At 47.6% G+C, this 22339-nt stretch overlaps 1 protein-coding gene across 1 annotated transcript in view; it reads right to left on the reverse strand.

Annotated features, from left to right (window-relative positions):
• Tmem178b (transmembrane protein 178B) overlaps window positions 1-22339 on the reverse strand; it is a 351038-nt gene that overhangs the window by 232147 nt on the left and 96552 nt on the right. Inside the window, exon 2 of the mRNA XM_076832497.2 lies at window positions 8449-8562. Within this exon, the coding sequence (XP_076688612.1) occupies window positions 8449-8562 (114 nt within the window). The remainder of the gene's footprint in view (window positions 1-8448; window positions 8563-22339) is intronic.

Here is a 22339-nt window from a genome sequence, read left to right on the forward strand (position 1 = left end):
GCCCAACTCACCTGCATGGGCTGTACAAAGGAACAAGAAAGTCCCTGAGTCAATGAAGAGTCGATTCATAGACATTGCCCCCAGATCCCATGCATTGCATATTTTAGCACCCATGTTGGTTGGCTCAAAACTTTTGAGGAGTTAACAAGAATTTTGCAGGAATTATTTTATTCCATTTAAACTTTATAATCACTCCCAAGACAGGTATTGTGACCTCCACTTCTCAGATAAGTGTACTGGGTTCAAAACACTTCAGCAGTTTGACCAAGATCGTACACCTAGAAAGAAGAGATGAAACTCAATCCAATGTCCCCTGACCTCTGTGGAGCTTGAAGCCTGTTTCTGAGTGAATGAGTACATAGGACTCAGAAGATAGAGATTCGAAGCTATGTGACAGGACAGTGCTGTTGGTTAAAACACACAACACAAAAAAAGGAAATTCGCCTCACTACTTCCATGCTGTTTTATTCAACTAACAAGAAGAAATGTGGATGAAAGTTGAGTTTCCAAAACTATAACTAAATAGAAATAATTAACAAATAAAATCTCTGCTTCTGTGTGAGAGGTTGTATTAAATGCAATATTCCATCTCCTGGTTCTCACCCAAAGTCTATCCAAGCTTTCTCCTGCCCTGAGCCTTCTTTGACCACAACAGTCCACATCAATGCCCTCCATATCAAGGGTTCTCAAACTTTAATGGGTTAAGAATTGCACAGGTTCCTGGGCCCCACCAGTAGAGATGTTGATTCAGTACGTTTGGACAGGGCCCAAGAATTTGCATTCCTAACAATTTCCAGATGATACTGGCTACTAGGCCATGGACCACAGTTAGATAGCCCTGGTCTTGATGCTCGTAAGACCTTTACTACACAACGTAGAATTTGGCTACTTCTTCTGTTACACCATCCTGCTTCCCAGCTGCTTTCCCCCTTCCTCTCCATAGTCCCTCCCATATTGAGAACCCTCACCCCAAAGCCCAGGACAATCCTGAATCCAATTTTGGAGGGATACTCGGACCATAAACAAAATGGCATCCCATCTTTTTCTTGGCATAGTACTCCTGCCCTGTGTGCTTCCATTCGCATAATGGGGCTTCTCTCTTAGCCTCTGTTCTCTGTTTCTCATTCCCCCTCCATGATACTCCTGTGTGCTTCCATTCGCATAATGGGGTTTCTCTCTTAGCCTCTGTTCTCTGTTTCTCATTCCCCCTCCATGATACTCCATATTTCTTCCTTCCTTTGGCCAACCTTCCTCCCTGTGAATTGTATCATAAATTCCTGAATCCCAACGTAGCACCTACTATCCTCTTGAACCCGCTGCCCCACTGCCTTGATGTCTACCCAGACACCCATATCTCACCTAGCCCGTCAGCTGTCCTTGCCTACTGGAACACTCAGCTCCTGGTATTGTTCCTCATCTTCCCTGAAGCAGTTTGCCTGGATGCCAAGCTCTGGATTGTCTGAACTACTGGAAAGAAGAATCACCTGCCATTTTGAGCTTCCTTTTCAGCACCTAGGGCTTGGACAGTTCCCCTAGAGGGTCAAGATAGGCAGCCCCCAGAACATCCCCACTTTTTCCTTATTCTAGAAAACAGAGCATGTCTCTGTGATATGCCAGTTTAGTGTTATCATTTGCTTTTATTTCCCCCATAATGCATCCTTGATGATTTAAGTATGGAAGTTGGGACCCGTGATGTGTACAAGTTGGCAGCATTAGCTATACTCTCCGGGTAGTCAATAAACATTAAGCAACAACCAGTTTGATCCCTTGCTTGGTTGGCACCTAGAAATATATCATCCAATTTGGAAAGCAGAATACCTTTTAATATCCCCTCCAGCACCAAACATGGGGGTTTTCACAAAACAGACACTCCGTGAATATCGAATGAATAAATGAACAAATGGATGAAGGAGGCCAGTCAGGTTGTTCCCAATTCTCCGTGGTAGAATCCAGATCAGTATGCTCAGCCAGAAGAAAACAACTTCCAATCTGCAGAAGCTGAGAGAATGCCTCTAGGCGAGACTTCCAACTAATTCCCAGCACAAAATTGGACCTGCACATTCAGATGAATTGTGGCTTGAAGAGCGCAATTACCCTAGCACATAGTTCTCAGATATTTTTTCAGTACATGAATGTCTTTAATACAAAAGATTGCACCATATTTCACCCCACCCCTACTCTAAGCCTCCTCCCTTCCCTGCCCCTAAGGCCTTCTCAAAAATAAATTCTCCCTGTTGCCCACTCCATTTTCATCATTGACCCCAGCCAGGCCAGCTATCTAAGTGCTGGAATCAACAGCTGCATGAGTGTTCATGATTTTAAGCTATCTCTATACTCTGTATATCAATTACCTCCCCATCATTTCTTTGGACATAGCTCCCGAAAAACAAACAAAAAAAAAATGCTACCCAGAGAAGGATCAGCTATGAACACCTTAGTTCAAAAGGTTCATTAAACTAGTGAACCTATTCACTAGCAGAACTGAGGGAACTGGACAAAGCAGAGGGAAGTTTGGGGAGGAAGGAAAGATGCACAGAAAAGAAAATGTCCCTGCCAGAGTCACTGCAGCAAAGGTGGCAGGTCCAGGTACCATATCACATCAAGGGGTTTGTATTCTCTGCTGGCTTGCTGCAGGAACACCAAGTGAGCTCTGGAAGGGCAGGCACAGGGCAGCCTCTGGGCTGTGGTTGGAGTGTCCCAAAGGTTTACAATGTTCCCCATAGGAGCTAAAGCAGAGAGATGTGGGATGGTTTGCAAAAAGCCAAGACTTTGGTTACTGGGCAACATATGCCAATGCTGTGTTGGTGAAGTTTCTGGGCTACCAAGCTTTCCCGGTTCTGGGGATGGTTTCTTGCTACTGTTGACCCCCATGGATGCCAGTCTTGCAAGCAAGAGGCAGCTCATAACAGATTGCACACAGTGAGAGCCTCACACTGGCTGGGCTTAGAGTGGAAGCAGGAAAAGGAAAATGGCTGACGCTGCAGGGGACCTAAGCTCCTAATGTCTGAAATGTTTACCTCATTAGGCTGTTTTACATAACATCAGCCAAAAACAGAAAGAAAAAAAAAATAGATGGAAGCCCAAAGATCAGGCTTAGATTCTGAGTCCTCAACCTCAGGCTCCTCTGAGGTTGTGATGGGATTGCTGGGCAGCCCCTTCCTCCCTGGCCTGTTTTCATTATCTGCAAACGAACCGTAACAGTGCAGACTGGGCTCCCAGAGGAAATACCAAGTCACCCTCCTAGTTCCAGGAAGATTATAGCCAATGTGAACAAAAAGGAGGTTTGCCATGTCATTATTACTGGTGGTTTCATCCCAAGTCCTTTGGTCTACACATTCATCTTATCATAACCAGGATGGCAAGGACAAAAGGGACAGGAATCAAGGCTACTCTGTGCTGAGGGGAAAGGTCTGAATGGAAAGAGTCCAGAGAAGAGCCAGCCACACGGGAAAGGAAAGGCGGTGCTATTAGGCAAAGAAACAATATAACCACAAGGCCAGAGGCTGATGCCCGTGGGGTAGGACAAGGAGCCCCTGGGGCCCAAGGGATGGGCAGGATCTAGGGCAGCTAGAGAGAGACTGGGGTTCAGGGCAAGACCCTTTAACTCTGAAAAAAAGGAAAGGATAAGGAAATGGACATAGTAGAAGACAGATTAAGGGAATGATTAGGGTTTGGCCAAGCAGGATAAGAGTCCGCCCCACCATCTGCACTGGAGAGGCCAAATGTGCAGGCTTCTCACCACACACCAGCCTGGGTGGGTGCTGGGCCCTCAAGACAGAGCTAACCTGCAGGCAAGAGTGAGAGATGAAGAATTTCGGGGAGCTGAGAAGTCACTCAGGTGTCTAAGCAGGCAAGATGGTTCTGGATTGTGATTTCTTATCCCTCTTAGTGGTGGGTCCCCTCAAATGTGCTTGGTCATCCACAAAGTCTCCATTTCCACACACCCCCCGCCCCCTCCAATTTCTGCTCCTCCTTCTTCTGGCCAAGCTAGACTTTCCCATGCTCCTTTAACCCAGCTTCAAGATGGCTCCTTGGTACTGACATCCTCTGCCCCACTGGTAACAGGACAAAGGGGCAGGACTCTCCACTCCCTTGCTGTAGAGGGAGGCACCTGCTCTGCTTGTTTCTGTTTCCTGCTGGGCACACCTGAGGCACCCCCGCAGGTCTGCCCTGTGAGCTGGGTGTGGTTGCAGGCTGGGACCAGGGAAATCACGAGAGGAAAGCACACCTCTCTCCCCCCTCCCTCCCTCCGTCCCCAGGCCAGCTGGAAAGGTGCCCTGTGACCACCCAATCTGATTCGTTGAACCCTCAATTCTGACAGATGGAGACTTAAAAAAAAAAAAAAAAAAAAAAACAAGAACTTCCAGCATCCTTTGTTTGCAGCTTCTCAAAAGATAAGGGAGAAGCTCTGACCGCAGCAAAGTGGAGCCCAGCTTCTGGATTCTCACTGCCAGGGACAATCAGTTGCGGGCTAAAGCCCCCATCTTGCCCTCACCGGGCAGAGTGAGAACCCTGAGCTCACAGCATGGTGACTGAGTCCAGGGCTCTGGCCGGGGCTCCTTAGTTACAGCGGCCCTCTTTGTCCCTGCCAAGCAGATCAGATCAGGGCAGGAAGAGCCACCCTCCTCACACCTGAGAGCAGGTGTGTGCCCTGCGGCCTCAGACAGGCTCTGTCGCAGTGGCCCTGTCAGCCCACCACAGCCGCCCAGTCCCTGTCACAGGCCACCCAGGCTCCCCTCTCCCACTTGCCCTGTCACTGATCCAGTGTCCAGGCCAAAGGATGCTGTGGCAGCTTCCTGAACAAAGGCAGAGCCACTTGGAATGGCCTTCAGGGCTCTTGGGGTTGCTCGAGGACATGGAATTCTCCAAGCAAGGGCTGCTACCTCAAACTGAGCCATAGGTTAGGAGAAGCCTGTGGGGACACAGCTAGTGAGAGGAGAAGAAGCAGCCCTGCCACTGCCACTGCAGGGCCAGTCAGCTTCCCTGCCCTGGTGACCAGTCTTCCTCATTCAAAGCAAATCAACAACCCAGCCAAGGCGTGGTGTCTGCCAAGTTCACCTCCTGAGGCTTCCTGTCCCCTCCTAACTGGCCAGTGATACTCTCCTGTCCTGCTCTGGCCCTGGAGATGTTAGGAAGGTCTGGGCAAGGAGATCAGAGCACCTGCAGCCCCCCACAGAGGCACCCACCCATCCCTGCTGCACACCTGTGTCACCAGGACTGAAGGAGGGCAGCAGTGAAGAGCCAGGCCTGGGCCGATGAGGACATGGATCTCACATCTGGACACTCTGCTTCTCCCAGGGAGGAAGGACAAACAGGCCCCCATGGACCTCAGCAGCAATCCCCGTCTCAGCCAGGGTCAGAAGCCCTGGTCACCAGCTCACCCAGAGAACTCAGCATCTGAACCTCGGACACAAAGACCACTCCCTTCCCCCTCCCACCCTCCCCAACAGGTGCACAGCTCTGATCCTCAGACCTTTAGTTCCCATGGGTTTAATTCTGCACACTTGGATTTGTAAGCCTAGTGGCCTACAGATAATTGTATTCTCTCACCTTGTCTTCACCTAAGCATGAGGTGATTGAATGCAGCAGTTGAGGCTGCAAGTGGTGGGGTTAACTTTTCAACAATTTTAACATAGTTCAAAACCAAATGTGCTTTTTCCTATCTAAAAATGTTTTTTTCTACAATAGTGGTCAGACTGTATGCAAATTCCTGATAAAAAATTATGCAACCAAGGTTAACCAAAGTCCAAACATTTGCCATATAGAAGTTGTTTCACAAGAAAACAAACAAACAAAAAACCAACGACCCTCAAATTTCCTTCCTTGGGCAAACATTATCCTACTGAGAAAAATTATAGAATGTAAGATATTACCAACCTAGTATCAAATGAATTAATTTGATCCCCCTTCAAGAGCACAGGACTCTCAAAACAGGTAAAGAAATCAGTTTTCTTTTCATCTTGAATACTTGACCATAGGAGTTTGCTAATTTTTAATTGCTTCCATTTTATTTCAAAGACAGCTTCTGTGCCCATTTCCCACCTCATGTCATCACTGCTTGACCTTTGAATTCTAACATGGATACACACTGAGCTTCGCTATCATGCGAGCATTCCTAATTATGCTTGGTACCAACTTCAATTGTGACAGATGCTCACCTGCCCTCTGGCTAAAAATAGCTGTTATCGATGTCAAACACAGCAAATGTTCTCTGCCTGGTTAACAACCTGTTGGGCAACTTTGTCAAAGAAGCAGATGAATCCCTCGCCAAAGGGGAGCATGGGCTTCACCCGGCACCATGTACCGGAGACCTTGACATGTATCAATGGTTGACATAGCTTTTATCAGTTAAAAATAGATGTTAGCACCTCAATTCGCAGCATAAGCTGCACACTAGACTTTTCAGAACCCAACAGCACTCTAGCTGGAGAATAAGCACCCTGGAGACACAAAGAGGACCCCACAAAGCTCTCTGTCTTTGCTGATGCCATGTGACATGTTCTCAGTGATGCCTCCATGGGTAACCTCTTTGAATTCTAGACATCTACAGTGTATACAGCCAAAAGAGTTCTACCAGGTTTCCCTTGAAGTTTATTTGTGAAATCTACACTGAAATAATTCTACCTCTTGCTGAAAAAAAAAAAAATTCCACAAACTATCTTAATTGCTCGAAGCAATTCTACTATATTGTAATTATCTCATTGCCTTGTAATTATTTGCTTTGTGAATGTTTCTCTCCAACCCCCCACTTCTCCGCCCCCGACTCGAGCTTCTTAAAAGAGCTCCCTGTGGCTTGGCTATCCACTATGTGCCTGGTACATAGAGAAACTCCATAATTCTGGTTAAACTGAGTTCATTTGAATTGAAACTGCAGTGTCAACAACTTCTTCCTTCTGAGATTCTGAATCCTCTTGTGAACACCATAATCTGTTATTTTTAGATGGTTAATCAACAGGACTTATATCTCTTGAACATTGCATTTTGGATCCTATTAAGTGGCTATACTAGACCAATGAATTATGGGAAATAAGCAACTATTATATTATTTCTATTTGGGTGTCCTTACAGGTCTACCTCCAAAAAGAAATTAACACCCCTAATTACTAGACTTTCTAAGGCAAATCTCACATTAAAATGAAATAAATATGTGGCATGCTTAGCTCAATGTCTAGCACATGGGAATGCTCTTTGAACATTAGCTCTGTATCCCCACATGCTGGCTAGTGTCCCTCCTAATAGCTATATCTCATAGGAGCAACAGTAAAGCTGTCCCATCTGCTGGCACTGCTCTGTCATTTCAGGCCAGAAGCACTGAATAACAATCATCTGGACACCCAATTTTTTCCTGAGACTAATGAGTGATCATTCTGTTTTAGCTTTATTTATCTCTCCCACATCCCCACTCTCCATCCCCAAGTTAAACCAAACACTGGTGACCTCCACCAACACACACACACACACACACAAACACAAATGATACCTAAACAACAATAAAGAGAAGAAAGATGCTTTGGCCTGAAGAGCTGCCTTCTTCAAATCTCAACAATTAAGCGATCCTTAATACAAGGAAACAATAAAAGAATGCACCTTCTCATGAAAAATGCAATCTGAACTTTAACCTTAGTTAAGGGCCTTGGGTGAGAAAAAAATGGAATAGGAATGTCTAACAAAAGGAACAGAGGTGGCACAGTGCCTACTCACAGGATGAAGGGGTTGGCATGAAGAAATGTGCCAGCGACAAGGGAGAGCTCTCCTGCCACAGACAGGCAGCAGATCCCCATGGAGCAGAAGAATAAAAATAGCCAACTAGCTCTGTTTACTCATTAAGTCAGCCATCAGCCTCTCACTGTAATTTAAGTCTCTGGGTATCTCTGGCCAAGAAATTCCCTAACCAATGGACACAGATAATCTGACCTATGCTGAGCAATCACGGTGAGCCAGGCCCAATGTCTATCATTCAAAATAGGGATGTTTTGAAATTCATGAGGCCAGGTCCTCCCTCTCAGTGACCCTACCCAGGTGCAAATCCCCGCATCCACTAGCCACTCTCACTCTTTACAAATGATGACACAAGGGACTAGCAGGTTGCCACAATGATTCCAAGCAACGTGGAGACATGCTGGAGTGAAATCCCAAGAGCATGTTCAATCAGGTAGGTGAAATCCTAGATGCCTACCAGGACAGGGACATAAGGACACTGTCTAACTGCTAGTGATTTTGCTTTTGGTTTGGTTTGGCTTTTTTCTTAATTTTGGAAACAAACCCCCCAAATTTCTAATGCAATCAAAACCAATTGAGGCAATTTTGACCTCTAGATATCAGCACGTAAGAACCCCTACAATGACCTGAGACTATCCACAGATCCCAGAAGGAGGTGCCTCCAGCCTTTTAATCCCTCCAAAAGTGACCTCACAGCGCAGTCACAGGCAAAGACACAGGTGTACTTACGCAGGGCATGCCACTCGTCCTGACGGATGGTCTTGGTGATGTTGAAAGTGAGGTTCCTAGGGATGGTTGCTGAGGAGTAGTGGTACTTGATGTACGTGCAGCGTTCAATTTCTCCTGGAAAAGAGAGACGAAAGCCAAATGTTAATGAGGCAGCAACCACTTCCGGAGCAGTTCTGGGATCCATTTTTTTTTTCCATCCTGGAGAAAGAGATTTGTTTCATATTGTGCCCCGTGATACCTAGAATCTATACAAAGTGATAACTGGACTCAAAAACAGCAAGAGAGTGGAACCACAATCAAACAGCATTGATTTAGACAGAAAAATGTATCTCTGGGGTCAAAGCAGAGGTGGAAGAGCCAGACTATAGGCTGCTCGAAGCTAGTTGTTAAAAAACAACACCCAGAGGAAGGTTGGTCTAACCAAACTCTTTCCTTCCAAAGAGGAAGATCAGCACCGAAACCCAGGAACAGTTTCCACACAGGGACCAGGCTTCTGCCTCAGTGGTGTTATTTGTGCTGTTAGTACACAGTCTTCTGGAACAATGAGCTAAGGGGGCTTCTCCCCTTTTCTACCTCCTTCTTTTTCAACCTCACCTCTGACCACAAAGCACTCAAATCAATCGGTATCTCTTGGAATCAGTCCTTTCTCGGGTTTCTTGAACAAATCTATGGGCCCTTAGACTCAACATCTGGTCCACTTTCTGACAAATGGTTATGAACCAAAGCATGCTTTGCTGGTCAAATGATCAAAATGTTTCCATATCTTAGGGCAGAGATTTGCAAAATGTGGTCCCAGGTCCAGTAGCATTAGCATCCTCTAAGAGCTTCTAAAAATGCCACTTCTCAGACCCAACCCCAAATCTACTGAATCAGAAACTCCAAGTAAAACCTAGTTGAATCTTTTTAAGCCCTCCAGACAATTCTGTTTTCATGCTGAAGTTTGAGAACTTGGACTTCAGGGAATCTAAAGAACTGTCAATGCATTCATTCAAAAATCCACCATGTTTGCAAATTCCAAAAGGAAAGCCCAACTGGGAGGTTTTCCCTTGTTACTTTTGGTCTCCAGCAAGCATTTCTATTGACGTTTGCTTATCTGAAGGATATTAAAACTCAATGTCAGGGCATTGTGAAGAATCAGGAAAGGAGTGGTTTTTAAAGGTTAGGGGTTTTGAAATTTGGTTTTGCACCTGAATGGATTTTTATGGTAATCCATTTTGCACCCCACTGATTTTCAATTTATAACCGGTGGCACCTGATTGAATTGTTTGACCCCCTGGCCCACTGTCAGCAAGGAAACTGGCAATTGGTGGGGTGCAATAATTTAGACAGTACCTCGTGCAACTGATGCCTTATTGTAAATCATAGCTGGACAACTGCCCACTTGCCAGTTATTGGCAGACATTCCACTAATAGGACAGACACTATCCAAAGAGATAAAGTTCTAGAAAGTAGTTTGCACTCTCTTGCTTATGTCCAGTTTCTCAACCCTCTACCTCTGTGCCCTTAACCCACAAACTCCTGCAGCCTCTCATATGCTCTGGTATTTCTCCTATACACACCTTGTCACACCTGTGTCCCTCCATCCTCCTTCCTTGACTTGCTAAACATCTGGAACAGGTGTCCACCAGTCCCCACTTCCTCTACTGAGATCCACACCTCAAACCTGCACACTCCAAATTCTCAGCAATTTCCATTAATAGCATCACCTCCATCCAGACTACTGTGTCGACCCCACATCTCCTCCTCCTCCTTTCTGCCTCTGCTTCCTTTGGAGACATCAAATGGTCTCAAATTCTGTCTGTTGTACTTCAGAGTATAGTCTCTCCTCTGTTCTCACTTCCACATAGTAGTTGTCCTGGTATAGCCACGTGTGGCATAACATTTCAGTCAAAGCCAGGTGCATATAGGATGGTAGTCTCTTAAGATAACATCACCTAGAATACACTATGTAGACAACCAGAGATATGAAAAATTGTGCTCTATGTGTGTAATAAGAATTGTATCTCATTCTGCTGTCATATATATTCCCACATTGGCTGGGAATTCACTAGGTGGAGAGACTTGCCAACCACTCCATAGACCACTGGTTTCCAACTTTACACATGTCATGGTGCACACAGGGTCACCTGGCCCAGGCCCCCTGAGAGCCAAAGGAACCAGCGTTTCTATCACACCTGGAAGCCATTCGCATGTTCTGCACTTGTCCCACCACAGGGACAAGTGCAGGGATTGTCCATTGGCCAAAACCGCTGTGGACAAGTGTTAGGGATGCTCATTTAATTCATTGGATGACCCCGGTGTTCCTATTAGCATAATAGTAGAGGGTCTGGCAGATTCAATGCTGCCTAAGGAAGTAGGTGCCCTAGCCTCCCTCCATGAGGCCAGCCTCCCACTCGAAGTGCACTCCACAAAGGAAATGCAACCACACCATTCCCTGCCTGCTCAAAGGCCTCTGGTGACCTCTACTACATGCAGGATGAACCCCACACTCCTCAGGCATAAAGCCCCAGCCTCTCCTTGGGCCCCAACCTCCACGCACCCTAGGATCCAGCTGGAAAAACCTTCCCACCACCTGTGATGTGACCCATCTCGCCACCTCACCTGTCCTCCCTGCCTGCCTTCCCCTGAACACTGGTGTTTGGTGTTGTCCTCATGTGCCTCCTATGAGGCAGCTCCAGGGCAGCTCCTCATGGGCACCTGGGAGCGTCCAACAGCAGCACAAACCTGGGGCTGCTCCCTTCTCCTCCTTACTCCCTGAGCTTCCCCCTCTGCAGGGGACACACAGAGGGGCTGTGATTTATGCGTCTACGCACTTCGCTCCCCTACTCGATTGTGAGTTTCTCAAGGACAGGGATGTTGTCTTATTCATTCTTCTTTATCTTCCCGCACAAGGTAAACACAACACCAGGTGCTTGGAAGAAAGGCTTGAGAAATATGAGGTGCCCTTGGCCAAAACCGCCGTGGGCAAAGAATCCACCTGCTTTCATTACACGCAAGGATTTAATATAACCGAGGCCAGCTAGGACGTAGTGAATACGAGGAGGTGATTGCCCCAGATCTCTAGGAGACCGTATCAAAGACCTCTACCCTGGCTGACTTAACAATCAGACTGAGGTAGAAGAAAACCACGTATGATCACAAGATAGTGTCTCATGTACTCGGAAAATGTAATCCAAGGGCAATGGTCTGGTGGGGGCGGGGGAGTGTAGAAAAGAAAAAGAAGAGGAAGACATAAAGAGTAGAAATAGTAACAAAAATACATCAGCAACTGCCTTGGACATGTACAGTTGGGCATGTTGTACCCTGCACAAGGGCCCCTCCTGGGGATAATTGGGTGCTGAAATTTAGCACTGCTCTGCTTGCCAAGCCTTGCACTATGGTGGGGTGTGGGAGGCTGCTTTTGGGAGAAGGGCTGCCTTATATAATTTTTTTAAAAGTGCCATACAAACTAGCAGCAGCCCTCTGTGCAATGATTTCAGGATGGAACAAAACAGTCCCTGGACCTATCTTTGGAGTACAAAACTGGATTCCACTCTCGATAGCCTCTAGGATGCCTGTCAATCATTCTGAGAAAAGTACCTGGTTTTTTTGCTCTCAACCTCAACACACTTAACAAGTCGCCACAGGTTCCAGGTGAACTGCAGACAGATCCTTTAGCCTCTTGAACCCGAAGCCCTCCCAGCCAATGAGGGCAGAGGCCACTGGACTCTGGGCCAGAGCAAGAAGCAGAAGAAGGGGCAATGCAGGGGCTGCCAGGGGCCAGGGGAGCAGCAACGGCAGCCCAGCTGGAGGCCCACACTACTCGCTCTGCCTCAGGGGCGGTAAATCTCCTGCCTTTGACAGCAATTAAATTTGAAAGACTCAAATATTGCCTAAGAAGAAAGGCAAAATATTTATCCATGTGTCTGCAGGTCCTGTCAGTGTGGTGAGCTTTTGTAAATTCAGGACCATCTGGGCACCCAACACGTGTGCCCAGAACATGGGCTTCCAGTCCAAACAGGTTTTCCTACAACAAAAGATGCAGAGGGGTTACCTGAAAGGCAAGGAGGAAGCCCACAGCCTCACCTGGAAAGGAGCTCAAACCCCCTACCAACACCGAATTCCAGCTCTCACTCACAGCCCCCCCCCCCCAGGAAGCCACAACTGGAACTGGGAGGGGAGCCTGGGCATAGGCCCCTCCTGCCACCTCAGTCATGCTCTGCCTTCTGAGCTGGTTGACCCTCCTATCCACATGTCAGAGTCTCAGCAGGCACAGGACACTCAAACAGGTAACCATGGCTTTAAAAAATGACAGCCTAGTTCAGTGGCATATAATACAATAACCTGATTTAAAGTAGAAAAGGGGTTTGAACAGACCTTTCTCCAAAGAAGACATTTAAATGATCAACAGGTACACAAGAAGGTACTCAACATCCCTAATCACCAGGGAAATGCAATTCAAACCACAGTGAGCTATCACTCTACACCTGTTACAATGGCTACCATCAAAAAAAAAAAAAAAAAAAAGACAAAAGATAACAAATGTTGGCAAGGAGGTAGAGAAATTGAAATCCTTGAGCTCTCTTAATAGGAATGTAAATTGGTACAGCCACTGTGAAAAACAGTATGGAGGTTCCTCACAAGGTTCTACTTCCAGGTATAAAACCAAACGAATCACAATCAGTGTCACAAAGAGATGTCTGCACTCCCAGGTTCAATGCAGCATTATTCACGACAGCCAAGAAAAATACCCACAAATGGGGGAATGTATAGACAAAATGTGGTGTGTGCATACAAAGGAATAATATTCAGCCTTTAAAAAGGAGATGCTGCCACACATGATAACAGGGAAGAATCAAATTTGGCATAATTCACTTCTGCAAGGGGTTTAAACTAGTCAAACTCACAGAAGCAGAGAATAAAAAGGTGGGGAGGGGAAATGAAGAGGTATTGACACAGGCATGAAATTTCAGGCAAGATGAGTAAATTCTGGAGGTCTCCTTTACAGTGTGTGTAACAATACTGTATCACACTAGAAATCTGTTAAGAGGGCAGATCTCCTGTTAAGTGTTCTTTCCTCGATTGAAAAAAAAAAAAAAAAAACATTGGTGGTGGACAATTTCCACAGCTGAGCACAGGATATGAAGAGACTAGAGAAGGGCTGTACAAGGGACCTAAAGCTGGCAACAGAAGGCTCAGCTACTGGAATAGCCCTAAGGCTGGAAGGGCAGAGACGGGAGCTGTGGCCAGAACCTGGAGGGGGTGGCCATGTGGAGGGAGGGTCACAGCCAGCCTGTGGTGAGGGGCCAGGGAGGACACACCCAGCCTCTCACTGCTCCCATGTCCCGTCTCCTGCCCACTCCGCCCAGGACTGCAGCCCCTGGGAGCCAGAGCGCAGGCGAAGGTGCTCAGAGCAGGTGCAGAAGGCGCAGGGCAGGCAGAGGGGCAGCCGGAGCTCTTTCCCCTCGCATCTCCCTGGTCCTCACCCCTTCCAAGTGCATCCCTCCAGCTTCCTGGGAGTCCAGTGCTTCCTCAACTTCCACCTCTCAGGGTCATCTCGTGGCCAGGGGAGCCACGTGGAAGCACAGTGAGGAGAGGCCATGGTTCCTTTTTCTCCACTGCAAGCCCTTCAAGACCCCGGGCGCCAGCGTGAGAGCCCCCACCCAGGGCCGAGTGGAGCTGTGCCATGAGCTCTGAAGAAGCAGCACTGGGGAGGGGCCAGCGACGGGCAGGAGCCTGAGTGCTGGACAGAGGGTCCTGGGTGCTGGGCACACCCCACAGCAATACCAGCCTGTGGTTCCCCTCTCCCTGCATCAGCTCTCAACAAGGCGTGGTCAGAGTACTGTCACTGAGGGTGACATACCAAGCAGGCCCTTCCTCGATAGAGCGGATTGAGAGGCAGGGCTGGGGCCTGATCACCCCACATAGTCATCCTCCCTAGACAGGGGCCACGGTCCTCCAGTCTCCCCTACAGAGCACTCCCTCTGCGTCCTATACTGTTCTCTTAGCCTCTCATTTCCAAAGCTTTTAAAAAATCAGTCTGAAGGGGCCATCCTGAGTTGCTAACCTCTGAGTGTGAGTGAGATTCCACAACCCCTTCCTGCAGGCCAGAGGGGCCCTCAGCTGCCGAGGAGCCCTAGAGAAACGAGATGCCCAGCAGAGCCTGAAGGACCCAAGGTGGCTCCGGAGGAAGTGGAAAGCTGTGATCCACAGACACCTGCACCTGGGGCTGCCCTGGGCAGCCTGAGCAAGAACCCAACAGAGGACCCCGCCCCCTCCCCAATCACTCTAAAAGGGATGAGGTGGGCTGGGCCTGTGGCGATCAAATGTATTTAGAAAAAAATGTTTTAAACAACTTGTAAAAGGTTTACTTATTGCAGGATTCTAAGAAATATATATTGTGACTCCCCCAAACAGGGACAGTTACACGATGCAGACATTCCTAAACTCATTTAACCCCAAATCGTTTTTCATTCAAACAGCAATTTGTAGCCCTGGACTGTGAGTTCATCAAAATCGGAAATTAGGCTTCTTGATTACCTTCCGCCCCAGGCCAGGCACAGCCAATAGGCACATGGAAAGTCCTCAACACACATCTGAACGGATGAAAAATAATCCTCGGGATCTGTTACTTGATCATGCGGTCTACCTGGGAAATTAAATAACTGGCTCCAAGTATCTGCTGGTCTTTCCTATGAAGCCATGTCTGGGAGCTACCAGCAAAGGAGCACCAGGGTGTCCACTCATAAGCTGTGTTGGCAGGACACCTTGAAATGAACATGGCATGTTTGTGGACAGAATTGGAGCCTGCACCACAGCTCCGCAGCCCTCCTGTGCTTCTGGCTACAGCTGCTGCTGCAGTGGACGCTCTGGGGCAAGCTGGCGGCACCCACCAGGTCTCCCTCCCTGTCTAGAGGACCCAAAGTAAGAACAAGGACTCAGAGGACAGTAGCGGATGTGGCGCATGTGTGTGAAAACCCTGGGAGTGGAACCTAGTAAAGGAATCGGTGCATTTCAGTCTTGAGGCTACTTTGAAGGGTCACATCAGCACCCAAGGGAGGAGGGCCCCCCCTCCTTCTTTTCAGTTCCGCTGTGTTCTCTCCCCCTCTGACGTTCACTCAACTCACTGACACGGAGGAACTGGTTCACTTCTTAAGAGTCCATGTATCTATTTCATCCCAAAGTTGTGTTCTTTAAGCAACAACAAAAAAATCGAATCCATGCCTAGCAGATGCTAGATGCCCACATGGCATCCCCTGTCACCACAAGAGCCTCCGGAAGAAAGCGCTACAGCACCATCCCTACAAAGGAGAGAGAGTTTGGAAAGATGAAGGCCCTACCCAAAGCCACTCAGCCAGCAAGGAGGGATGCAAATTCCAGCCTCCCTCACACCAGGTCTCAGACATCAGAGCCAGGATTCATGCTTGCTGGAAGAGTCGCTGGGAAATAGGATTCTTTTTGTAGCCACAGCCCTTGCACTTGGAAGGACCCCGCCTCTCACTGATGGAGGAAGACCAAGAGGGCGGATGGGCAGAGGAGGGAAGAAACATCAGTCCTGCCCTGCATGTGGCTCCCATTTCCCTGGTGCCCCAACCCACCTGGGCTCTCCCGCTGCCAGGCCCTGGCCTGCCCCCAGGTCAGCCTGGTAAGTCTCACTGTCACGTCGGTGTCGCCCACTGGGCTGGCAGCCTGAGGCCTGGCTAAGTGCTCTGTGCTTAATAAAGAAAGATTAAATAGAGAGCAGAAAGAAGCCACGGAAGAAAATGGAAAGCCAACAACAAAAAGAGATGAAACCCATTGGAGCTTCAAGACTCCAACTTTGTCTCCTCTTTAAAGAGCATTTTCTCAAAGGGGAAAAAAAAAGTCAAAATTACATCTTAGCAGGGAGAAGAAGCAGGGAGAGTTTTCTTTAGTAGATTAGGAAAGCCATTTCTCATTGTGTCGGTCGAATTCTTAAGAAGGCCACAAAGTGGGGGAGGGGTGGAGGAGCAAGGCGTTCAGGGGGTTCTAGGTTTGGGATTAGAAGCAAAATCTTGTCAGTGATGAAAAGTGCAAACCAGGGCCATCCCAAGGGCCCAGGAGGGCAGACGGCTGGGGGAGCCCGCAACCCCCTGGGTGGCAGAAATGGGAAGAGGCAGGGAAGGCGCACGGTTGCAAGCTCCACTGACCAGCAAGACCAGGGACATTGGCAAGGGCTCTCCTTATTGAAGAGGCAACTCTTCACAAAGGCTCATTATAAGAAATCTCCCCGCCACCTCCCCCTGTCTTCTCTTTAGCGCCTTCTGCTCCTCCCAGATGTTCTGAGATGAAAAATTTGCAAGGCTTATAGCTGCTGCAGGCCCAGCCAGAAAGAATGTTTTTCTTCTCCTCAGTCGGAGGAAAAGTGTTAGCTACGTTTTTATTTTTAATGCCTTCAGAGGCACTCCATTTTGTGTGCATTGTTGTCTGTGCTTGTGGAACCCGCCGGCCTGCCCTTTTAATGTGGTTTTGCATGCAGTGCGTCGATGGAATCCTGAATATTTAATTCCCTTCCACTCCGTGTTACATTAGTGTTTGTTATGAGTAGTGTTCAGGGGACCCTCCAGATCAAGCACACAGAATTTCACTTCCAAACCCGTCACCCCTCATCTGCACTGCCACCACCTTTCTGACCCTTCACCTAAATGCCTTCTGCTGGCTGCTGTTATAATAGTATAGTTATTTGTTTATGAATCATGTATTTCTATCTGTAGTAAAAGCTTTGAGATAGAGGTGCTTTTTCATCTTCGTCCTCTTGATGGCCAACACGATATTTTCAGTATGGTCACTCATATTAACAATGGCTGCTGTTACGTGAATGTTGTCTGAGTTGGGTACTGCACAAGGTATTTTATGATGCATGTTCTCATTTAATCCCAAAAGCTGGGCACTGTTATTAGCCCCATTTCACAGATGGGGGCATAAAGGTTTAGAGAGGTACCCTGCTCACCAGTGGCACAGCTGAGGTGGCAAAGGTGGGGCTCCAACCTGTGGCCCACTTCTACGCGCTCCAGGACATTGCATGTGTGAAAAGAGATTGGGAAAAGTCAAGCTCTTCTGAAGGGAAGTGGGGGACCTTCCTAGGTTTCTATGTTGCCTTTTATACAAAGCAAAACTTTTCCATTTGCAGGGATTTTCAGCATCTACGGATTCTGCTGCTCTATTCAGAGTAAGACAAAGACGTTTTCTTCCACAGCTCCCCAACCGGCTGGAGAGAAGCTGGCTCTGTAGTAACACAGAAGTACAGAAGTGAAAGACAGCTGACAGTGTGTTTGCCAGCCCTGCACAGGATGTTGGGATCTCAGCCACATCCCAGTCCACACTCCCAGGACAGCAGGGGCCTTTGAGGGAGTTGCCCAACCACTCAGGCCTCCATTCCTTCATCTGCAAGAATGCAGATAATAATAGCACTCCGCACATAAGATTGATGAGGAGTAACAGAGAGCCCTTGGAAGCCTGCTCCAGAGTGAGCATTCAATAAATGCTCACATCATTTATTAGTTGTGCTGCTGGAGTCCCATACCTCTCCCATGTGACAGCCCATAAATATTTAAAGACAACTGTCGTGCACCTCCCCACCCCCAAATCTCCCTTTCCTCTAACTGAACACTCCCAAATTCTCCCAGTCACGTGGTCACACCCATCATCACATGGTCATTCTCAAGGTTCAGACCATGAGTCACAATCTCTCCCAGTGTCACACAGGATACTGGCCATGGTCATTCCCATGCACAATCAGACCTATGCAAATCCACAGAGACATGGGCTCCTGGGTCTGGGTGGCATCGCTCTAGGGACACAGCTTGGCTCCCTCTGACAAGGCCTCATCGTCCAGAGATGGCAATGCCACAGTGGTTCCCATTTGCAGGGGCTCTGCCCCATCCTGTTCTTAGGAAACTGTCTTTTCTCGTGTTTTGGTTGTTTTTATCTCTTGGTTAGTTCCAGCCCCTGAAGAAATGTTTAGATCATGATCTTGTCATTCTACAAATTAGCAATTAGTCCCACATGCCGCATCAGCAGGCCATCCCCATCTCGTTCCACTGTCACTACATCCTCCCACACACTGGCGTTGAAGGCAGAGCTCTGCCCAAGCACACACACCGCCACTAGGAGAGAGCTCTCTGGGTGTGACCCTTCAGCCTGCCTTGCGTCCATCTCCTGACCTACCTCCTGCAGGCCCACTTCCCCATCTTGTCCATACAAATATCACGAGAGACTCTGCCTACATAGCTCACCCCGATCGACATGGTCCCCAAAAAGGGACGGAGGAGATGTGGCATAGTTCGTTGGTTCCCTTGGCATCACGGCTTCCTGGCTGAGAGCTCACCTGCCATCTGGTGAAGAATCCCCCTGGACGGTTTTCCACAGTTCCTTCTACCTGGCCGCTTGCCTGAGTCCACAGCATTCCCTGATAGTCTTCTCCCTCTGGGAAACTCAGGCCACAGGGACCTGACTCCAGGCTCCCAGCCCCAGGGAGTCCACAGCTCCCTCTCACCTTCCTGTCTCCCTCCATAAATAAGATGGCTATAGTGGAAAAACCACCTCTCATGAATCTGTCTGTCCACGTCATCAGGTGGTCAACACTCCAACTAAGAAATCAAAATGAGGCCCACTCTGGGTGACCACCATGCATCTCTCTCACAACAACCCGTTACGCCACAGAGCACTGTGTCCACTCCTCTGTCTCCTCGTTCTGTGGCTAGCCAGGTTCTTCTCACCACTTTACCAAGAGACTCTTTCCTTGACTAAATATTGTAGCACGTAACATTCCTCAAGTTTCCGTGCTGAAGATCCTCTCATCGTTTGTGGAGCTACAACATTTTTAGTCCTAACTTCTTCACTCCTGGATACTGAATGTCTTTTCCCTTCTCTGAGTCTTTTTGTGTGTTTTAAACAAGACATTTTTTTTTAATGTCATTACATAGTCGCTTCTTCACAAAAGGAAATAAAGAACGAGCTGTCACTGAGATTGCCCCATCGTCCCAGCTAGCTACTGGCTGCTTTTCCCCATTTTGCTCATGAATTTTCCAGCTTGAAACAGATTTTTGTGGCAAAGAATGAGAAAGTGAGGTATGACTTAAAATGACCGTTTGGGGTATAGTAAATAATCAGTTTCCTTATTCCCATCACATCCCTAATAACCTTCCAGAAAGTTCAGAGCCAAGAGCCGCCATGCCCTGACCATGGCCCCCTCCCCACCAGCATGCAGACACCCAACGCAGGAGTCTGCAGCTCCTCCAGGTACAGTTTCCACTGGCGGAAGGATCATCCATCTCCAAGCTCTGACAGACAAACGAGGCGAGAAGGAGACCAGATCTGGTTTTTCACTGGAAAACAATGAGCTCATGCTTTCTCTCCAGGGACAGAGGAAGTGGAGACAGATCTGGAGATGGGGAGACAGTGGTGGAGGCAGGCAGGAGTGATGAAGGATGGGCCTGGAAGAGGAGGGAGGCCAGACTGGCACTTTTTTAATGTCACTTTTGATAAGAATCCCCAGCTCTCAGGCCAGAGGGAAGCATCCATTTTCCTTAAATTAAGGATTCAGCATGAGGCAGTCATCCTAAAGGGGAGGTATGGGGAGAAGATAAACAGAGTTGGAAATTCGTCATTCCTGCTTCTTCAGACAAAAGTAAAATGATGGTTCATGAGTCACCAGAATTGCAGATGCCAGGACAGAGACAGATCCATGGTCTCTCCCACTGCTGCCTCTGGTGTGGGTAAAGATGCAATGGAGGATAGCTGGGCCATGGGGACCTGCCTCTCTCCACCGTGCTTCTCTCTGAGGCCAACAGCTGTCCAGACAGCTGCCCCGATGTCTCCAAACAGCTCAACCAATACTTGATGTCAAGTGGGGAGAAAGATATCCAGACTCCCGAGTTTTCCACTTTTCATTTGCAAAAGGAGTTATATAACACTGATTTCCCTTTTTACCAGCTAATTAAAATAGAAAGAGACAGAGAGTACACACATGCATGTGTATGGGCTCGGGACAGGACTGGGGGAAACTGGGTTGTATATGAGAAACCAAACTCAGATTGACTGATTCTTTTCTCTTCAACCCGTTGTATGCCTTATTAAAAACTGAACGGAATAAAAAGATCACAAGAAGAAGGGAGAAAGTCCAAATAGATGAATTATGCTTGTCTTTAGTTCTCTGCTCACAAAATTGACTACTTCCATGCTGAAGTTAAATAGCTAGATTAGAGATGTTAATTGAAGAGTTAACTTATCCTGATTCCTGAGTTGCTTTCAAAAACAGAAATGAAAACAGGACTAGTGACTCACTCACTGTTTCCCTACTGTGCTAAGAAGCATTGTGCCGGGGACAGAGCATGAGTTCTACAGCAGGCTTGTCTGGGCTCAGATCCTGCCTTGAGACTTTCTGGGTGTGTGATTGGCCAAATGAATGAACCCTTCTGTGCCTAAGTGTCTTCACTTCAAAGGAGTGTGGATACGAGTGTCTATCCTTGTAGGGGTGTTGTGAATTAACAGAGGTAAATAGGGTGAGCACTCCCCGTTATTATTGCTATGGTTACACTGCTCCACCATAGAGCACACACATTTGTTATATATGTCAGACACGGAATGTCCTTTAACACACACAGCAAGCATGTATCTGGCTGGTTTAACAAAAGAAATGGATGTCCCAGGAGACAGCTTCCTGTCCACCTGTCTTCCTCTTGGCCCGTGGACTGATTCTCAGTTCCGTTCTCAGCCACGTCCTCAACATCTTTCCCCTTTCCCACTCCCAGCTCAGGAATCTCCCCCTCCCCCAACCTTGCTTCTGGCTTAAGGACTGAGCCCACCACCCCCTTCCCATTTCCACCCCCTTGAATACCAGAATCGTGACTTCAACTGTGCAACACTAAGTGTGGTTTGACATTTGACACACCCAGGAAAGGAAGGATGGAGGCCTGACCTTTGACCTGCAAAGATGATACTTGGTAATTGAACACCTGTTCCCAAGCCCCCAATCCAGCTGCAGCCTGACAAAACATGAACCCAAACCAAATGGAACTTCACCTCCTTCCAACTTTCCACCTTCCAAACAAAACAGAATTGGGGTTATCAAAGTTTGGTAAAGACACTGGGGGAAACTGGGTTGTATATGAGAAACCAAACTCAGATTGACTGATTCTTTTCTCTTCTGTTGTATGCCTTATCAAAAACTGAACGGAATAAAAAGATCACAAGAAGAAGGGAGAAAGTCTAAATAGATGAATTATGCTTGTCTTTAGTCCTCTGCTCACACAGGAAGACAAAATTTCAGACACTGTTTGGAATATAAATTGCTACAAACACCTGACAAAATCAAGTAAAAGAGAAATATATTCACTGTGGCCCAAAATTAGACTCCTAGACAGAGCCCTGTATGTGTGCACAGAAAGGTGTTCAAGAACATTCACTATAGCCCTACTTGAAAGAAAGAGTGAAAAACAAATGTCTTTCAATTAGTAAACAGAAAAAAAAAACATGGTCATATTCACATATGAGAGAAGCAAGAATGTGAAGGACATGGACGGGGTTCAGGGAGTGTCCCTGCAGTGAGAAACTGGAGAGGCCCTCGAAGAAGGCTTCAACTGTGCCTCCATGTTTTCTTGATGCTGAGAAACATTAGCATGGGCTGAATCTCCCCAGCAAGTATAATAGTATTTATTACAGTATTCTTTGTACTTTCATGCATTCTAAATTTTTTCTCCTACACAATACGATCCCTTGGGGCCAATGAGAAAGAAGCCAAACATTTCTCCAAAGAACTGCACTTACTCCCTTCACAAAATCAAAACCTCATTCTTCAAGGTAGGGAAGGGCTTCTGGGATTAGAACGGACTCTCTGCGCACTGACCTTCCCAAGGCTTCTCACCAGCCCCCTCAGAACCCTCCACTCCTCACC

This window comes from Callospermophilus lateralis, chromosome 1 (genome assembly GCF_048772815.1).
Source record: "Callospermophilus lateralis isolate mCalLat2 chromosome 1, mCalLat2.hap1, whole genome shotgun sequence".
Taxonomy (NCBI): domain Eukaryota; kingdom Metazoa; phylum Chordata; class Mammalia; order Rodentia; family Sciuridae; genus Callospermophilus; species Callospermophilus lateralis.